The sequence below is a fragment of the Argiope bruennichi genome, chromosome 10, assembly GCF_947563725.1.
Source record: "Argiope bruennichi chromosome 10, qqArgBrue1.1, whole genome shotgun sequence".
NCBI lineage: Eukaryota > Metazoa > Arthropoda > Arachnida > Araneae > Araneidae > Argiope > Argiope bruennichi.
Genome location: NC_079160.1, coordinates 72322074 through 72339674, shown reverse-complemented (window position 1 = coordinate 72339674; position 17601 = coordinate 72322074). Strand labels below are relative to the sequence as shown.

Below are 17601 nucleotides of genomic sequence, written 5' to 3'. Positions count from 1 at the left end.
TTTTTTTTACACACTCAACATATATATATATATATATATATACCTACTTCTTGAATAGTATCTGTTTTTATACAGTTTGCATGGGAGGCATTAGTTATGTTTAATCATAATAATTCTGTTTAAAATTCATAAATCAAAGTAATTCAAAAATCAAATTTTATGAATTTTATTTACATATTAAAAGTATTCTCGCGATTTAAAATTACTTATTTTCAAGAGGATAAGAAAATAAAAATTAAGTTTCGAAGATTATTCATTAAAACATTTTAAGATTTGTTAATTAAGATACAGTAAAAAAGTTTTTACTGCAAATTTTTTATAAGCTTAAAATTTAAAAACTGATTAATGCAATTTTGAGAACATTTATTTTCAAGATAATGAATTGTTTTGATTTTTTTTAATTGTCTATTAGGCAATTGAATCATTTACAGACAGTATACCATTCTTCTGTTTTATTTGGTAGCATTTTTAAAGACCTATCGAATTTTTTTTCACTATGTTTAAAATTTAATTTGGTCATTTCTATCTATCTCTCCTATGCGTCAAATTATAATTGTTACAGAAGGTATTGATATATGCTCCTGACTAAAACCTTAACATAAAAGTGTCAATTTCTTTTATTTATTTTTCTTTTGCCTTTATTGATGTTTTGATAAAAAGGAGGAAAGTTTTCTTTAACTTGAGAAATATATCAGTTTCCTTAGTCAAGTGACAAATTTTATTAACTCTTTACAAATCCCTAGATTAGTATTCTACCTATAACACTTGAGAGTAGTTGTCTCTAAAAACTGATTTGGCAATTTACTAAAAGATAAACTATTATATACTTTCTAATGTTACTTAATTTGAAAGTAAATAAGCAAAAACAACTGAAGCTATTAAGGAAAGAAGACCGAGATATAGCAAATTCTGCTTTTTATGTGTATATATTTTTTAGAATTTTTTTTTACGGTAATGTTTTGTAATTATTGATTCATTGAAGAAATCATTGGATATTCTTTCAATGAAATAATAAGCATGAACCAATGATTTCTTTGGTATCTCATTCTTAAGGGTTCAAGTGGAAGCAGTAAAAATTTTGTCCCTTCTGTAGATACAAGTTTTGTTTTATCAGCATCAAAAATAAGTTACTATAATTGAAGTGTATAGTGAACAAAATGTTAAATATAGAATTAAGAAATTACTAAAATGTTTTAACTAGGTTATAATAAAGAACTTGACATATTATACCTTGCAAATCCTATAATGTATATTGCTACTGCTGTGTGCAATGTTATTTATTAAATGTAGGAGTAATTTATAATACAAAGAAGAAAATAGATTCGTCTGTTTGTCTGTCTCAAGAACTCCTCCAAAATCATGAAAAGTTGCAGAAAATATATGTATCTGTCTATCACAAAAGTTCCACCTAAAAACGATAAATAAAATAAAAATGGGTTTTATTTCTAGGCCAATTATGCAATTTATATCTTTCAAAATAATTTTTTTGACATTTAATAAAATAACAAAAATTAGTTCTAACTTAAGCATTTGAGACCAGTTTTTAAAAAAAAATTAATTTAGTGTTTACCAATAATTTTTTAAAATAATTATTGCACCAAAATCATTTATATGCCATCTTAAAGAGCAGACAATCTTTCGAATGATTTTAAATGAATTAGTATGCCATGTTTTATTTAACTTTTTAACTATCAAAAATTTTTAAAGGATCCTTATTAGTGTTTTAAAGACATTCAAATTTATAGAGCCCTATTTCTACTAAAGGAAAAGGACAATATGTGGCATTTTATTTTCTGGGTACAGGAACATTAAAAAGAGAGAGAGAGTGATATTTTGGCATATAAATCATGGCAGTAAAAATAATATGAAGAAATTTCTATTCTCACCTTAGTATTGATTAGCATTGAAAAATGATACACTGAAATTATTCTTTAAAAATCTAAATTATTGTATAAATTCTCTTGGAATTTTACTTGCAAATAAATGAGGCAAAAAGAAAACCATGATTATTTTTTTATTAATAAACTGTGTTTATGTGGAGAAAAAATGATTTTATCTTAGGTAAGATAATTTATATCATTTTTATTTAAGCCATTTTATTTATTTGCTTTTGAATTGCTACTTGCAATCTGTAATCAAATAAATACCATTTTTTTAAAAAAGTATAAAGAATTTATAGAAAATATTACCTTTGGATGATTTTAAAAATCATTTAGTTCAACTAATATTTATATTTTAAAAAAATAAACAAAAAACATTGCAACTTTTAAGAAGATTTTGAAAGTAATATGAATTTATGCGAAATTTTTTTAAAATTAGAAATATGAAACATAAAAATGCTTTATTCTGAGCAATGTAAGTGAATTTTATTTTAATTTATATGTCTATAAATTAAAACAAAATTTTTTAAAAAGTCGCATTCTCTCACAAAAGTCAAGCATAGCATTTTTTTCCCATCTCTGTCCTCTCTCTTTCTGATCCGAACAAAATAAAAGCTGATGTTACTTATTGAAATGCAAAGTCTCTGCAATTTTTGATAGGTACTTGACTTGCAAAGGTGGGTACCAGATAAATCCACCAAAATCATATTCAGCATGACCTTTTCTTACGTATAAAGAAGTTCTCACTTGAGGTATAATTATATATAATGTTTATCAAAAATATGCAAAAATTATCTTCATTGTTATTTTTATAAACTTTTGGAAAATAGATACAAGTATTTTTGCTTATAATAAACTTTTGTCTGTTGCTCTCGTATGTCTTCCTGAGATAATACAAAAATTTAGACCTGCTTTTCTTTACTTTTTTTTTGCAAAAATGAATACTTCCAAATGAATAACTAAAGGAAATGAACAATAAAAAAAAATTCCATAGTGCCACTCTTGAGAAAATGATTTTATTGTTTATTTTGCATTATTACAGGCTTTATTGCTTGTAAAACATGTAATAGTTTTAGAAAGCAAAATTATTGATAATCTTTATTAATTAAAGATTCTGCATTTCATGTACGCACTTTAAACTAACAAATACATTTCTTCATTGAAGTTTTGTGAATGCTTCATGAAGCATTGTGAAAAAAGCATGCATGCTCCTAGAAAAAGCATAGTCTACCAAATAAACAATGATATAAAATTAGTTTGAAATTTATGTTCATTTACATTTTTTTAATTATTATTCTGAGGAAAGAAATAATATGAACTGAAAAGTTTTACTGTTATTTCTTTAAACCCTTTTATATAATGTTCTTATAAAAATGCATAGCATATGAATAATTGTTTTTTAAAAAAAGCTTGACCTTAAAAAGTTTTTTTTAGCATGAATAGAAATATTGCACAGTATTCATTTTTAAAAAATTAAATAAATTTAAAATTTATAATAATTGTAAATACTTCTTATCCATTAATAGTTCTAATGGAGGGGGTGCTTATACACTTCTACACACAATAAGTTTAGTTGATGATAGCATTTTTTTGTTTGTTTGGTTTGGTTTTAGTAAAATTAAGAATTTCTATATCACAAAGTGCTTTCATGCATCGAAGATGTGACCCTGACTGTAAGTATGCTTGCCCCACAGATTTCTACCCATTCAATCCTGAGTTATAATGCTATCTGCATCGCAGGACTAGATTTTTATTTTTAGCTAGCATTCGTTGTGCTCTGTCTGGTGGAGATGTCCCAAAATAACTGCTGCATTCATACCATCTCCTTAAAAATAGCCCTGTGATCCAGAGCTTAATGTCATTGCAACTGTTTTGTGGAAGATGAAAACAGAAAAGATGGTACCTATTCCCCCTTTCTCCTACTGAACATTTATATTAATTAGGATACCAGAATGCCCTATAGCCTCTGTCTTTTTTCGACATGAAAATTTATCTTGCATCCCAAAGTTCTCTGGTTGAATACAGATACCTTGTGATATATAAAATGAGGTCTGTTGATTTTGAATTTGGGATTTGTTAGTAATTTTGAAAAGAGTATTTGCAATTTTTTTAATAATGTACAAATTAGTTATCCTTAATAGCTTAGTGAAACATTAATGAAATTATGAATTTATTTGTATTTACTGTGCAATTTTTATATATTTAGACTTAGTATATAGAGATTGAGTGAATGTAAACAAATAAGTTTATAACCAGTATTAATTTAAATATTCATTTAAAGTAATTTGTTGAATAATTGGTCAGTGTGTTTTACTCAATGTAATTTACGTTTTGTGCAACAAATATCCTTACATTGAAAACAAACAAAAAATTCTTAAAATGCATAAAAATTTTATAATTTTTATTTGTAAGCTAACAGAAATTCTGTAAAAGCAATCGAATGTTATTTCTTAAATATACTACATTTCCGGAGTATTTAAAAAAATATCATGGAAATAATCTTTTTTTTTTTTTTTCTTTTTACATATAAATGTTTAAGAAAAGCACATTGAAAAAGCTACATTCATTGTAAAAAAGCTGCAAAATGATTACACTTTATTGAAAAAAATAAGCTGTTTGTATCAGGATTTGAAAACTGCAAATCTATGGTATTTCTGTAAAAATTAAAATGTTAATGCATTCATTTATTTGAAAATTCAAATTTTTAAATTTTATATGGGAATAACTAAATTCTTTTCTCGGGCTGATTTTAGTTATTTACTGTTAAAATTGCTATCCATCCACATTTTAATTATATATATAAGAGTTTAATTTTAAAGCTGAAATTTTAATTTGATTTAGATATTACACTACTTTTATACCAATGATAATGACTTAATTTATGATTTGGAATAAATGAGATACATATAGTTATGTCTTTAAATATATAATTTTTCTTAAATTTATAACTTTTCTTCTACTTTTGTAATTGTCAAATTGGGAACTTAAAAATGTCTGTTTATTATAAAGCCATTTTCCTCCATTCCCTTTTTGCAATATATAATTTTTTTTTATGAAATATTTTTATTTTACAATTGTGTGGCTCCTTATATTTTTTCATTTATTTTTACTTTTAAGAAAGATTTATATTGTTTATGATAGGTTTATTAATTGCAAATGCCATTTTTAAAAAAAAAATTATGAGGATATAATAATTGATTACCATTTTATATACGTGATAAACATTTTACATGCTGGTTATGTTTAGTAATTTGAATTTCTTGAAATAATACTCTTATTTGATTTTCTTCTGTTTCATGTATTAATAAATATTCAGGATTGAAAAAAAATTTCATAGCTTTATTTATGTCTGAATAGTAGTATTACTGAAATAGTTATTATCATTAAAAAATCTTAAAAACTACTATAAAGATAACTCAGTTCATTTATTGTAGTAAATAAAATTTCATAAAAATACTAGCTTTGACATTTTTTTCATGACATAGTATATAATTTCCCTCATCTTAATTTCTTACACTTTAACATTATGCATTGCTATCCCCAAAACTAATCATGTTGTCTTTGGCAATTTTTTAGATAATCTTACATGCCCATTTCACAAACATTGCCTCTGATGGTAGCCTGTGGGACTCTCTTGAATTGTAACTCCTCATTTTCCAGCCCAGACTGCATGCCTCTGGTGAGTGCTTTTTTTTTAAAATTATAAGTTCATAATCTAAGAGAGAACCTTTTCCTTGATATTTTCATATGCTCAAACATTTTGGATTCAAAATTAAATCATTAAACATTTTGTGCCTCTTCTGTTTTGATTGTGTCAAAAATTTGATCAATATCTACAATTTGGATGCAAAGGGCTCACATGAAATTTCATTTATACAGCTTGTTAACTATTTGAATTAGTATATTTCTATATGCACAATTGGAAGACTGCTAGATAACTGCCCTTTTGTCATATATAATTCAAATTTAGATACAGATATGAAATTTTGATGATAAAAGCAATATGTTAAATTTCATCCATTTAATTCTTTCAATTTTTATCTAAAATTTCGTAGAAATTGGTAATTTTCAATTATTTAAAAGGAAAACTTAAAATGGAGACTGAATAATATTTTGAGTATTTTGGCAAACTGAATAAAAAGAGTATTTTGGCAATTATTCTTTTGATTTTTAAAATAACTTGAACTGTGCATATTCTATTTTACATTTATTAAAAGTTTTCTAAAACCTATCTAATCATTATCTATAAAACTTGTGAATTAATAAATATTTTTGGTAATATTTTGCAACTCTAGAATTTTTTTTATAAAATATAGCCCAGACAGATGTTTCTAGAGGAATTTTTTAAAATTTGCATTATTTAAGATCAAACCTTTAATAAGGAAGGAATATCTGGTAAAAATCTGCTTTGGTGTTCCTTCCCGGCTTTCTGTTTAAAGAATTGGTTACTGAAAAATTTTATTATTTAAAAAATAATTTTAGTATATGCAATCAAAAAAAGAAAAAAAACAATGTTTACTCAATTTTTAGCCTTTATTTTCTAAACAATTTGATAATGAAATCTAATTCATGTATTTTATTCAGTATTAATATTTATTTCTTTTTTGGACTTTAAAAAAAAATGGAGGATGGAAAAGTATTTTTGAAAATTTTTTTTGTACTATTTTAGTCTTTCCCAACAGCTATCTTATCAGTGTTCTTTTGTATTCAAAGCTTTCTCTGTATCTCTTTGTTTTTGAGTTCAGAGAAACGGGTTTGAATAGTTGTACAGTTGAAATTCATCCTTCATGTGTCTTATTAAATTTCTCTTTTACATTAATGCAACTTTCTTTTCAGCTGCTATTAACTTTTATTTGTTGGCAGTTTTTCCTTTCTTATTATATTGATTATAGCTCTTTTTTTTTTTTACCTATTGATCAAATGTCAGCTATTAAATATTACAAATTTAAAAACTTTTTTTTGTAGTCATTATAGAGACTTTTTCTTTTTCAAAAATAAAATATTGATAATTATTAAGAAGTTGGCTGATAAAATTGCAGAATTCTTTCTCTTTGAATTGCTTTTTGCTTTTCCAATGAAATATTTTCTAGAAAAATTCTGCGTGATTTTTTATTTATTATTTTTTGAAGCCCTTATTAAAAGGTGGTTAATAATTCATAAAGAAATTAATAACTTTTAAATTTATTATTTTTCCTTTTAAATTTAATTTGATCGGTTTCAAAGGAAACAGGTGGTTATGTTGGGGGTTTGGAGGACTTCTAAGTACAAATTCCAGCGGAGAAAAATTTCTTATTATTCTAAATTCTGTTAATAGATGTATAGCTTTGCTTTTTGTAATTGGAGCATCGTTTTTCTGAGAAAAAAATATGGAAGAATATATTATTATTTTTAATCTTTGTCCTTCAGTGTGTATGTATCTCCTCTCCTTTCCTCTGTGTCAAGGAAATGTTAGTTTCACATTTGGAAATTCTGAATTCCTGGATCTTTGCCAAGTTGATCTTAATGCATGCTGTTTTATATCTTATGTAGCATTAAAATTCTCATCTTCTAAATATCCTTCTGGCTGAAGCAATAGCAGATTTTGAAAAACTATTACATATATGGATTATTCAGAATTGCATTGGAGTGAAAAAGCAATTTTTAACCCTCTACATTGAGATCATAATAAATCAATTTTCAAAGCTGTGCTACCAACTTATATTTAAAGTTTATTAATAAGTCGATATCTTTCCAAAAAAACCCATAAGTACATTATTTATCATAAAATCGTATTTTATTGCAAACAAAATTAAATGTATCCTTTTTTATTATTAATATTTTGTCCAGTAGTATGAATGATACTCTTAATTTCCATTTGGCACTCCTTTTCAATTGAGATTTTTTTTTTATAAAACTGTTCAGTTTATTCGTAATTATGATTTATTACTTAAATTGTTAAATTAATTCATTTTTCAAAGTCTTCACATTCTTTTAAAAAAATAATTATTTAATATTTTATCCTTGTAAAATGTATATGGGTACGATATGTTATAAAATTTAACTGTAATCAAAATTTCTGGATTATTTGTAATAAGAAAAATCTTTCAAATAACCTCAAAGTTAATTCAGTAAGGTTTTTATTAAAATTTCTTTCATATTTTATAATTAAATGCAATTTCTGGTGCTATAAAAATCAAAATAATAGGGAGGGAGATAAAGTAATGAGTCGGATTTGGGTTTGCACATTTATTTTTATGCTTAAATGGATACGAAAATCGCAGCCATACTTAAAGACAATATTAATATTTTAATTGTTATCTTTACTTGTAAGTGTGGAAAGATTTATACGTAATTTTATCTCAAAATAAAGCTCTTAGAAAATTAGTATAATTACTAATAATCGAATTCAAAACAAATTGCTTACCTGAATTAAACGCAATTTATATAAAGCAGTTCAATTTTGAATAAAATTAAAAAAGGCTGAAATTAACTGGAACTTTATAGTGATATTGATTTTTCTATATTAATCTGAAAATACTCTAAATTTCATTAAACAATTTTTTTTTTGGGGGGGGGATATAGATTAGTCATCTGTTTTTTATATATCGCGTGTGTGAGACCGTGTATATTAAAAATACGATTAATTAGAGTATAAAAATTATAAAATTATTTGATTATCTTATTCTTAAATACCCAAATTATCCTTTAGACGTGCTGGGTGAATGTTAAGCGACTCTGACTTCGGAACTGAATTAATCGATTTATTTTTACGAAAAAAAAAATTGCTTTTATTAGTTAGTATAAATGAAAATCAAAACACTCTTTGTTGTAATTTTTTTCCTTCCTTAGAAAATATTCTTTTTTTTTTAAATCATAGAAATTAATGTAGATGTGAATCTTTGTTCACATTTTCATTTGTTTTATGAAGTTCAATTTTTCAGTCTGTCAACGGTTAGCTTTTGCTATTTACAATTGTCATTGCTTTTGTTTCGCTGATTAAAAATTTAGGAAAGCTCATTTTGAAAAAATATTTTAAAAGCCTGAATCATTTTGTTATATTTAATGCAAACCTCAAAAACAGTTGAAAGCAACGAATATTTAATAAACTTAATTAACAGTTAGAAAATGGTAGATTAGCTTGTCTTATTTCCACATTAATTTACTCAAAATTCTTAAAACTGGTATGAAATCACGAGGCAATTATCAACCAAAGTCTCTGTTAACTTAGTCGGTACCAAAGAATCGAACAGTGTTTTATATGGTTTTAATTACGTCACAGAATTTTTCAGAAAAAAGTACCAAAGTTGGCATTAGAGCAGTTTTGACGTTGCGTAAGATTAAATAAATAAATAAAAATAAAATAAATTATCTTGAACCCAATATGTCCGGATGGTGTAAATCCAGTAAATACGAAAGCTTGTAAAATATCGTTATCGGGTTATTATTTTGGGAAATTATTTAGAGGAGTGTATAATCAGGCCTTTTCCTAAGCTATTCAATAGTGATACGAACTAATTCCATGCATTTCATGAAAAAAAATGAAAATAATTTGTCAGAAAATTGCACATCATTGGGTAGTAGAAATAGATCCATAATTACCACCCAGCAGTGCTCCGGGTTTCGAGCTTTTGTTGGGGTCTCGAAGTAAAAAGATGAAGATATATAATATAGAAGTAAAAGTTGAAAAATTAAGTCTTACTAACAATATTTATATTTTCATTTTTCAAATCTAGAAATTATTTATCTAATTAAAAGTATTTATAATTAAATAAAAACTGTGAATGCATCGATGTTAGATATATCTTTAGCTCAGGTAATCTTTATTCCAAATTTAGATTTAAATGCTGTTTGAAGTTCTGAAGAGAGGATAGTGATATTTTACTAGTTCTAATTCGTACGTAAAATAATTGTAGAAATGCATTTTTGTATTCATAGTGATACAGCTTTCGTTTTGAAACAAAATTAATTAAATAAAACTAATCATTTTAGGTATTAAATAATTTTTTAAAAGTCGATATTTTTATTATCTGAGTATTGGACTTCCAGCTAATTATTAATAGGAATAGTAATAAATGAATAAATATATTACTTTTTTTTTCTTTATCATGCTAAGTATACAAAAAGAAGTTATTACAATTTTAAAAAAATAAAAATATACCAAGAATTTTTATTTGCATTTATTTTTGAATTTTGCATCTTTTAGACATTTTTAAGGACAAGGGAAGATAAAGTATCTATTTTTAATTGTATCTTTCTGCCCTCGTTTTGTGAACCGAATGACTTAAAAATATTGCAATCTAAATTATGAAATTTAGCGTGTAACACCTACATATGGCTAAAATTTTCACAAAAATTTTAGCCATATATTTCGACAGAAGGATTACTTTTCCCAATTACATATTCAATTTTTTTCGCTTCCTATGAAGTTCCGGGGTAGGGTTAATAAATTAATGAAGATTTTATTTTTAAATAAATAATAAAGTTTTAATTATTCAATTTACTCGCGCATAACCATTTTGCTCATTGAAAATATAAATTAAATTAAGGACTACTTTTATTTTTTTATCTTTATCTGGAAAAAAGCGTACGTTTAAACGACGCTTAGAAAAAGCTTATGAAAAACTGTATTTCAAAAATATTTTATTAAGGCGCCTTCTTGATAATGTGTTTATTGTTTGAAGAAAGTTTTGGGCGTGTATTTTTCTGAAATGTTAGTAAAAGAAAAAGTAAGTTGTATTTTTCGAATATTTTTACTACACTTGGAAGACGGAAATTCTACACCAATGCTTACTTAAAATCTTTACTTTACCCTTTCTACATCAACTTGAATTATGCACTTACAAGCAAGACCAAAGTATCGGCCATCGGATCATTAGAAGTTAATGAGAATAGATGAAGGAGAGGTAAAAATTTATGAGATTTCTTGGCCATGGTCCAACCCCCATCCACCCACCACAAAAAAAGGAGGTAAAAAGGAAACTGAACATAGTGAATCTAATGCAAAAGTTAAAATGTTAAAGAATTACCGTTTTTATAAGTTTAGCATGAGAAGACGAGCATATCCTTTTTTATTAACAGACGCAAGTTTACGGACAGTTTTATGTACAGTAAAGGGTGCAATTATCCACATTTTTTGTTTTTGTTTTATTCTATTTTTAAAATTATTTTTATAAACTTTATTTCGTGTGACATTAAATTGTGTGACATAAATATTACACTGGTAAGTCAGCATAACTTCATTGCTGTAACTCAACAACAATTTCAATTTAGTGCATACCTTTTCAGTATTTAATAGATTTCAGAGAGGTTTTTTTTTTTTTTTATAGATTTGTATTGAAAATGAATTTTTATTCCTAATAAACTTTTTAGTATCATAATTTTAATTTGTGTTTGATTTTTACACATTTGATCACATGGTTTAAAATTTAATTCTGTGTTATATATATATAATCAGTTAATTCTGACGACAAATAATTTCGATTGTTATTTGTAGTTCTTATGAAAAAAATTCTTTGTAAACCGTTTAAAAAGGAATTCGAATTAAAAAAAAAAAAACGTTCGTAAGAATTTCTAGCTATTAATGTCACAAAAAATGCTGAAGTTTATTTGTCTGTTTTTGTATCGAAAAATATTATTATGTAAATTATTCTTAGTCTGGAGAGATGATTTTTTAGTTGAAAAAATAAATATCAATTAGGCGCTTCCAACCTGTTGTACATTTGGAACGGAATTGTAGATTTTGGGGCCTTTCCAGCCTCATCCTTGACGTATCTGTTTTTTCGCTGTGACGTCTGCGTTTTCAGAGGACTGACCCCCAAATTTATCACCAGGAAGGATAAAAATTAGGTTTTATTGTTCGATATAAATGGTTATGAAATTAAATTTTTATTTTTGTATATTTAATATTTTTTGATAATTATTTACGTGACATTACGCCCATCAGCATCTGAGGCGTAAAAATTGGAAAAAGGTATGCCGGCGCATGTATCATGCTCTTCGTCTGAACTATGATTCAGAATTAGTAGTCCATTCCAAAATTGCTCTCAAAACTAGATTTGGCAACTGAAACACAATTAAATTGACAACAGTTATTTTAATAAGTTTGAAAACTAATCTTCCCCCTCGCTTTAACTACTTGATTATCATTTTTGTTGTTGTCAATTTATATCTTGCTTTTAAAGTAGCTTATTGAATATGTAGATTTTTATGCTTATAAATACAAATGATTATTTAAAAGCAAGCATATTTTTTAACACTAACTGTGTTTTTATTTACTGGGAAAATTTATTAAGATAATTTTCTTCCCATGTAAGTTCGGAAGAATCCTACGACTGTATGCTATTTGCTTATTCTGTTATCTAAGATGATAACCAACTTGCTTGATGCTTGTTGATAACCAAAGTGAAGAAGATGCAGTATCCAGACTTGTTTTCACGTTCCATTCCAAGCTAATTTTGGAATTATTTTTTAAGCTAGCCGTCGGATTCGTTACTGTGGTAATACTGATGAACATACGCACAGGTTTCTTCTGTGAGACGCTATTTGACATTTAACAAAAATATCCTCTCGACGTCAAATTGCTGCGTCATACTCAAGCTTCTTTCTTTCTTTTCATTTTATTTTCTTTCTCTCCTTGCAGCGCTCAGAGCTACACCTTAATTTTGGAAACATCCATTTGTAAAAAGATGTTAGCGATGGGAAAAAAAAAAAAAAAAAGCTGCATTCAATTTAGCTGGAGGTTAAGACAATTCCTCCGGAAATATCCACTTTACTTAATATCATCTATTAAACTGTTTCGAAAAAAATTTATAATAATAGCAACCATTTTGAGTTCAACTATTTGCTGTAAAAATTTGTTGAATAATTTTTATATTAAAGTATCGTATGTTTAATCAGGAATCTCAGTTTTATAAAATTAAATTATTAACAAATTTCACTATTAGAAGAAAATAGTGGAAAGGGTAATTGAATTAAATTTTGTTTTTCGATTTTAATCCCATTATAATTATAAACAGACTTGTTCGTAATTAATCATTATGACCATCGATTTTTCATCCGCTTAATCGAATAACTTATTTCAAATTTCATCCTTTTTCACTTTTGTAATCTATTTCATCTGTTCTTTCTCTTGGATTATAATGTAGAACACGTCAAATCAGTCATAAAAAGCATGATTTTTATACGTTTCTAGAAGGGAAGACGAACGATAATAAATTCTTTCAAGGAAATTATCCTTGAATGTGATAGTAATGTAATTTTTTCATTTAATCGAATACTTTTAATTCAACTCGTGTTTATTTAGAATTTATCTCCCAGTTCAAAATATTTTGATATATAAAATAATTTCCTTCTATTTTTGTTTTTAAAGTTGTTAATATTTTTGTGTATGTTAGTCTTAAAATACGTTATATTGATAATATTTCTGATCACGTGTTTCTGTTTAAGAAAAATTTTGACTTTTAAGATTTTGCAGGTTGATAAATGAACTGAAATTTGCTTGGCGTCGAGTTTTTATAAATTGGTTATGAATCTGTTTTGATAATTGTCATTAAATCCTTATTTTGTCGTGTTTTCTAAATTTGAATTGTTTATTATAAACACTTGTCCGTTTTCTGCTTTGTTGATATTATATTTAATAAACATCATTCATTCATATTCTCATTATAAGAACTCGAAACTATTATGTTTATAAACGATTGCGATCTGTTAATTTTTTTTAAAAAAAGTGATTCAGGATCTCAACAAATGCTTGAAGCGTGTGTTATTTAAATACTTAAAAATCATTTGTCATCATAAGGATGTTTTTGTGATATAGCAGTCAGATATGAATGGATTAATGAGCTTTAAATGTTTGGTTGTATTGTACTTTGCGTTTTACCTGCTGTTTATATTTATGATGTGCAAATTACCAGGATCTTGAGATTAATTTTCCAAAGGAAAGAAGAAAAGATCGCTGTTCAAATTTCTTTTTATTGTGTTGATGTGGATCTTCAGAAATTAAATGTTGGTTTGTAAGTTTATCTTTTCCGACATGAAATTTAATTTTTTATCTATGGAAGAGACATAGCTTCTAACTGAGACATTAATTCAGCAGATATGACCGGTAGATATTATTTTAAAATTCTGAAACAAAATTTTGAAATGAAAGTTATTTGTTAAACAATTAAATTTTCCTTCCTATTTCTTTAATTATTCATTTCATAAAAAATGAAATTGCGAAGAAAGGAGATAAAATCAGAATTTCCGACTGTTTGAGTTTTTTGCTAAAGGCCAACAAATTAATTCTGATTTATTTGTTAGATAAATAAGTTCGAAAAGAATCAAGGCAAGAATGTTTCATATCTTTACCTTGGTTTTGATATCTTAAGTATGTATAGCAAAAGAGTATTGTATGGTTTTGTTTGTTTTTAAAATCTTCCGCATTGTGCGGTGCCTTCGTGTGCGTAATATACTAGTTTTTGGCATTTCACGGGATTTCAGGAGGTAGATAACCTCAGTGTTGACAGTCGTTTCCGATAAGCGGTTGAGTCAGTAGCCTTGGGTAACGTCCAAGCAACAATGGCGGCGCCTGCCAAATGGATCGGCCAAGAAGCCACCTGCCACGGATGGCCCTCCTCTGGAGCAACAAGTGGAGAAAACCCCCCTCCCTTTGGTGCACTTCCAGAAGGTTTCTCTCTCTCTGGCATTGAATTTGGGTGAAACATCTTTTTTTTTCCTTGGGGGCAGATTCTGAAGTCCATTCAGATAGATTCGTACCTCATTGAAAGGCGGATGCGAAGAAATGCAAAACACTTTGAAAAAAGAATTCATTAGTTAGAAATATGTTGCAACTTATTTGTTTCTTCATTAGTTGCTTTTATTCAGCCTAGTTAATAATATTGTGCTTTAAGCCATTTATTCTTTTTGAATTATTGTGGAAATCATATTGTCTGAATCAATGTGTGTCAAATGCAATCTGAATCATTGGAAAAATGATTTTTTAAAAATAGGAAAGGGGGGGGTATTAGGAGGAATATCCAGATTTGTGTTTAACGGAATAATTTAATTAAAAAAAAAAGCAATGCTGTTTGCATTTTGAATACTTGCATATATTGTATTAAAACACCCCTGCTTAAATATATCTGCCAAAGTCATTTTTTTCCACTATTCTTTCCTAGTTTTTTTTTTTACTGGAAAAGATTTATTTGCGAATTTTTAAAACCTCTAGTCGATTCGATAATTGGAATTCAGATGTTGAAATTTTATTGTAATGTAATTTTGCAAAACGAATAATGATATTGATGCCGATTTTGGAAGTGATAAAATATCGTGAAAATGGGTTTTCAAAAGGAAAATTTTACACTAACATTTGAATTTCTTAGTAAAATATACGTTTTTTTTTTTTTTTTTTTTTAGTATAATGACAATGAATTTGTGCGGATTGATTTTTAAAAAAATGTGAAAAATGGTTCAGCTTTTATTCATATTTTTGGATCATTATTCCCAAGAGCATTCTTGTAATTTTTATTATTTGCAATTATTAATTGTTTTTATAATTTCAGCACATTTTCTCTTGAACACTTATTTTTGGTTAGGACATTTAATTTTCAAATGACGTTACTTTTGTGCAGTAAATTGTGGTTTCTCACCAACTCATTTTCGTCATGCATTTTCTGACTTTCCCAAAATAGCTCGAATGCTTAAATGGTTGGAAAGCAATTACAAAGTAACATCGCAACTAATATGACGTTTAAACCTTCCCCATGTTTTTCCATATGCGCAGTTATGTAAAATCCATTTTTTTTAAATAATTTTTTGAATGTGACACTAATGTATATAGTTTTTAAGATACATTTCCAACTTTCTTCTTTCTACTTCTTGAATTTCTTTTAATGAATTAGCTGCCTTTGACAACTAGCGTATTCGCCCCGATCATTGGCTTTTTAGACTATTAAGCGATTTATATAGAATAAATCTTTTTTTTTCTTCTTTTTTTTCAAAATTTTACCTCGTTATTTGATACGATTGAAAAGCATGAATAATTCAGTTACAAATTAATGTGGATACAAATTAAAAAATGTTATATACTACGAAATAAAAGCGGAAGTGAAACTTTGGAGTTAATGTCCAAATAAAGCTGTTTTCTAATCCTAATTTTAATTTTTGCTAAGGCACGCAATTGGCCATTTTGATGAATGAATTTGAATTTCATCTTAACATGAAAATATTGTAATACATTATGTATTGAATTAAATTTTTAAAAAATTCAATAAAAAGAAAGAATTGTATAGAAATGAAATTAGTATTAAAAAAGTAATGTTTGAGTTTTAAGATAACTCAAAAACCATTTTTGTGAAATAATAGTTCTGGAAAATATGGTCATCAATTTCCTTAAATATGTCCGCGATTTCCCATTTCACATTCGATTAAATTTTTTGTTTGACATCTTCGTTCCTCTGATTGAATGGAGTTTTTGGTGGCATGGTAAACCTTCTCAAGAGCATTTCCAATAATATTTCGCAGCTCCTTTAATTAGCGAAGCATTGAAATAAGTGTGGTTGTAAAAACGTTCAGTGAAGCAGTTTACAATAGCCATATAGTGATTTGTTTACATTTGAACTGTTGCCATTCGACCATAAATAATAAGAGCGATTTCTATGCCACATATTATGCATAGAGATTATTTAAGCCATACATCTCAGCTTTAGTACTGCATAGTCGTTTTTAATCACAAATGAAATCTGCCGGTAATGACGGTACAGCAAGAAATAAAGTGATATAGATTTTTTTAAAAATCAGAAGCTTGGAATATTTCATTGTACTCAAAGATTTATTATTAAAATTATTTTTATACCTTTCTTTCTGCTGTCATAATATTTTGGATTTATCTTCCTTCGATTGTGAATTTCTTATATAAATATTTATTCTTCATCGGCATTTCTAAAAAACGGATCGTTGTAAAATTCAGAAGTAAACTCTCGATTATACGACTGTGCAACAACCCGACTGCTCATTTATTCTGGCGCTTTCTGCAAGGAAAAACAAGACAAATATGCGGATTCATTGAATTTTGTGTGACATAAATAGTAGACTACTATTCTGCTTACGAGCTATATTTTATAATATTAATTATTTATAGTATAATTTTCTGTGTAATTTTGTATATTATGCGAGGTAAATTTTGCTGTTAAATTGCGTTTTTTTTTTTTTTTTTCCCTCATTGCGTTTCTCACGTTTTTCAGTCAACTTTTGCTAATTCATTAGTTGTTTTGGCTTATAGCTAATATAGAATTCAATGTATTGATTTTAAAAGTCTTGAAAATATTAGAAAAATGAAAATATATTTCTATTTCATTTATCTTAATAACAACAATACTGTTTTATTTACCTCATCCTTTTAATAATATAAATTATTTACCCTACTAGATATCAGAGTACGTTTTACTTGAAGAATTCATGCAAATTAAATTTTTTAAATAAATATTTTGATTTTATGGGCTGTCAGCAGTTAAGAGATATAAATGAAGGGCGGTCGTTTGGAGTAACTTGAGAGCTTTGAGAAAACACTCGTTTTTGTTCATTAAACCTTTTAAAGGGCCATTTTTTTCTAGTCATATTATGTACTTGAAATTAGAATAAGAAAAGGGATTCATTTAGCTTATTAAAATAATTTGATTCATTAATTAATTTGGTTAACTAATAATTAAGTAACAAATCAAGACGCATCATTTTGTCTGAGATAAAGAACTGAAGCATCTACGTT

At 26.6% G+C, this 17601-nt stretch overlaps 1 protein-coding gene across 5 annotated transcripts in view; it reads left to right on the top strand.

The window, feature by feature from the left end:
- LOC129989368 (nuclear factor 1 X-type-like) overlaps nt 1–17601 on the top strand; it is an 81981-nt gene that overhangs the window by 10324 nt on the left and 54056 nt on the right. For 4 of the 5 annotated variants that reach the window (XM_056097865.1, XM_056097866.1, XM_056097863.1 and 1 more), the window contains exon 3: nt 5457–5559. In XM_056097865.1, coding sequence (XP_055953840.1) covers nt 5467–5559 — 93 coding nt within the window. In that variant the 5' untranslated portion in view covers nt 5457–5466. Of the gene's footprint in view, nt 1–3769; nt 3930–5456; nt 5560–17601 lie in introns of those variants that run through there. The other variant, XM_056097862.1, reaches the window with a different exon arrangement.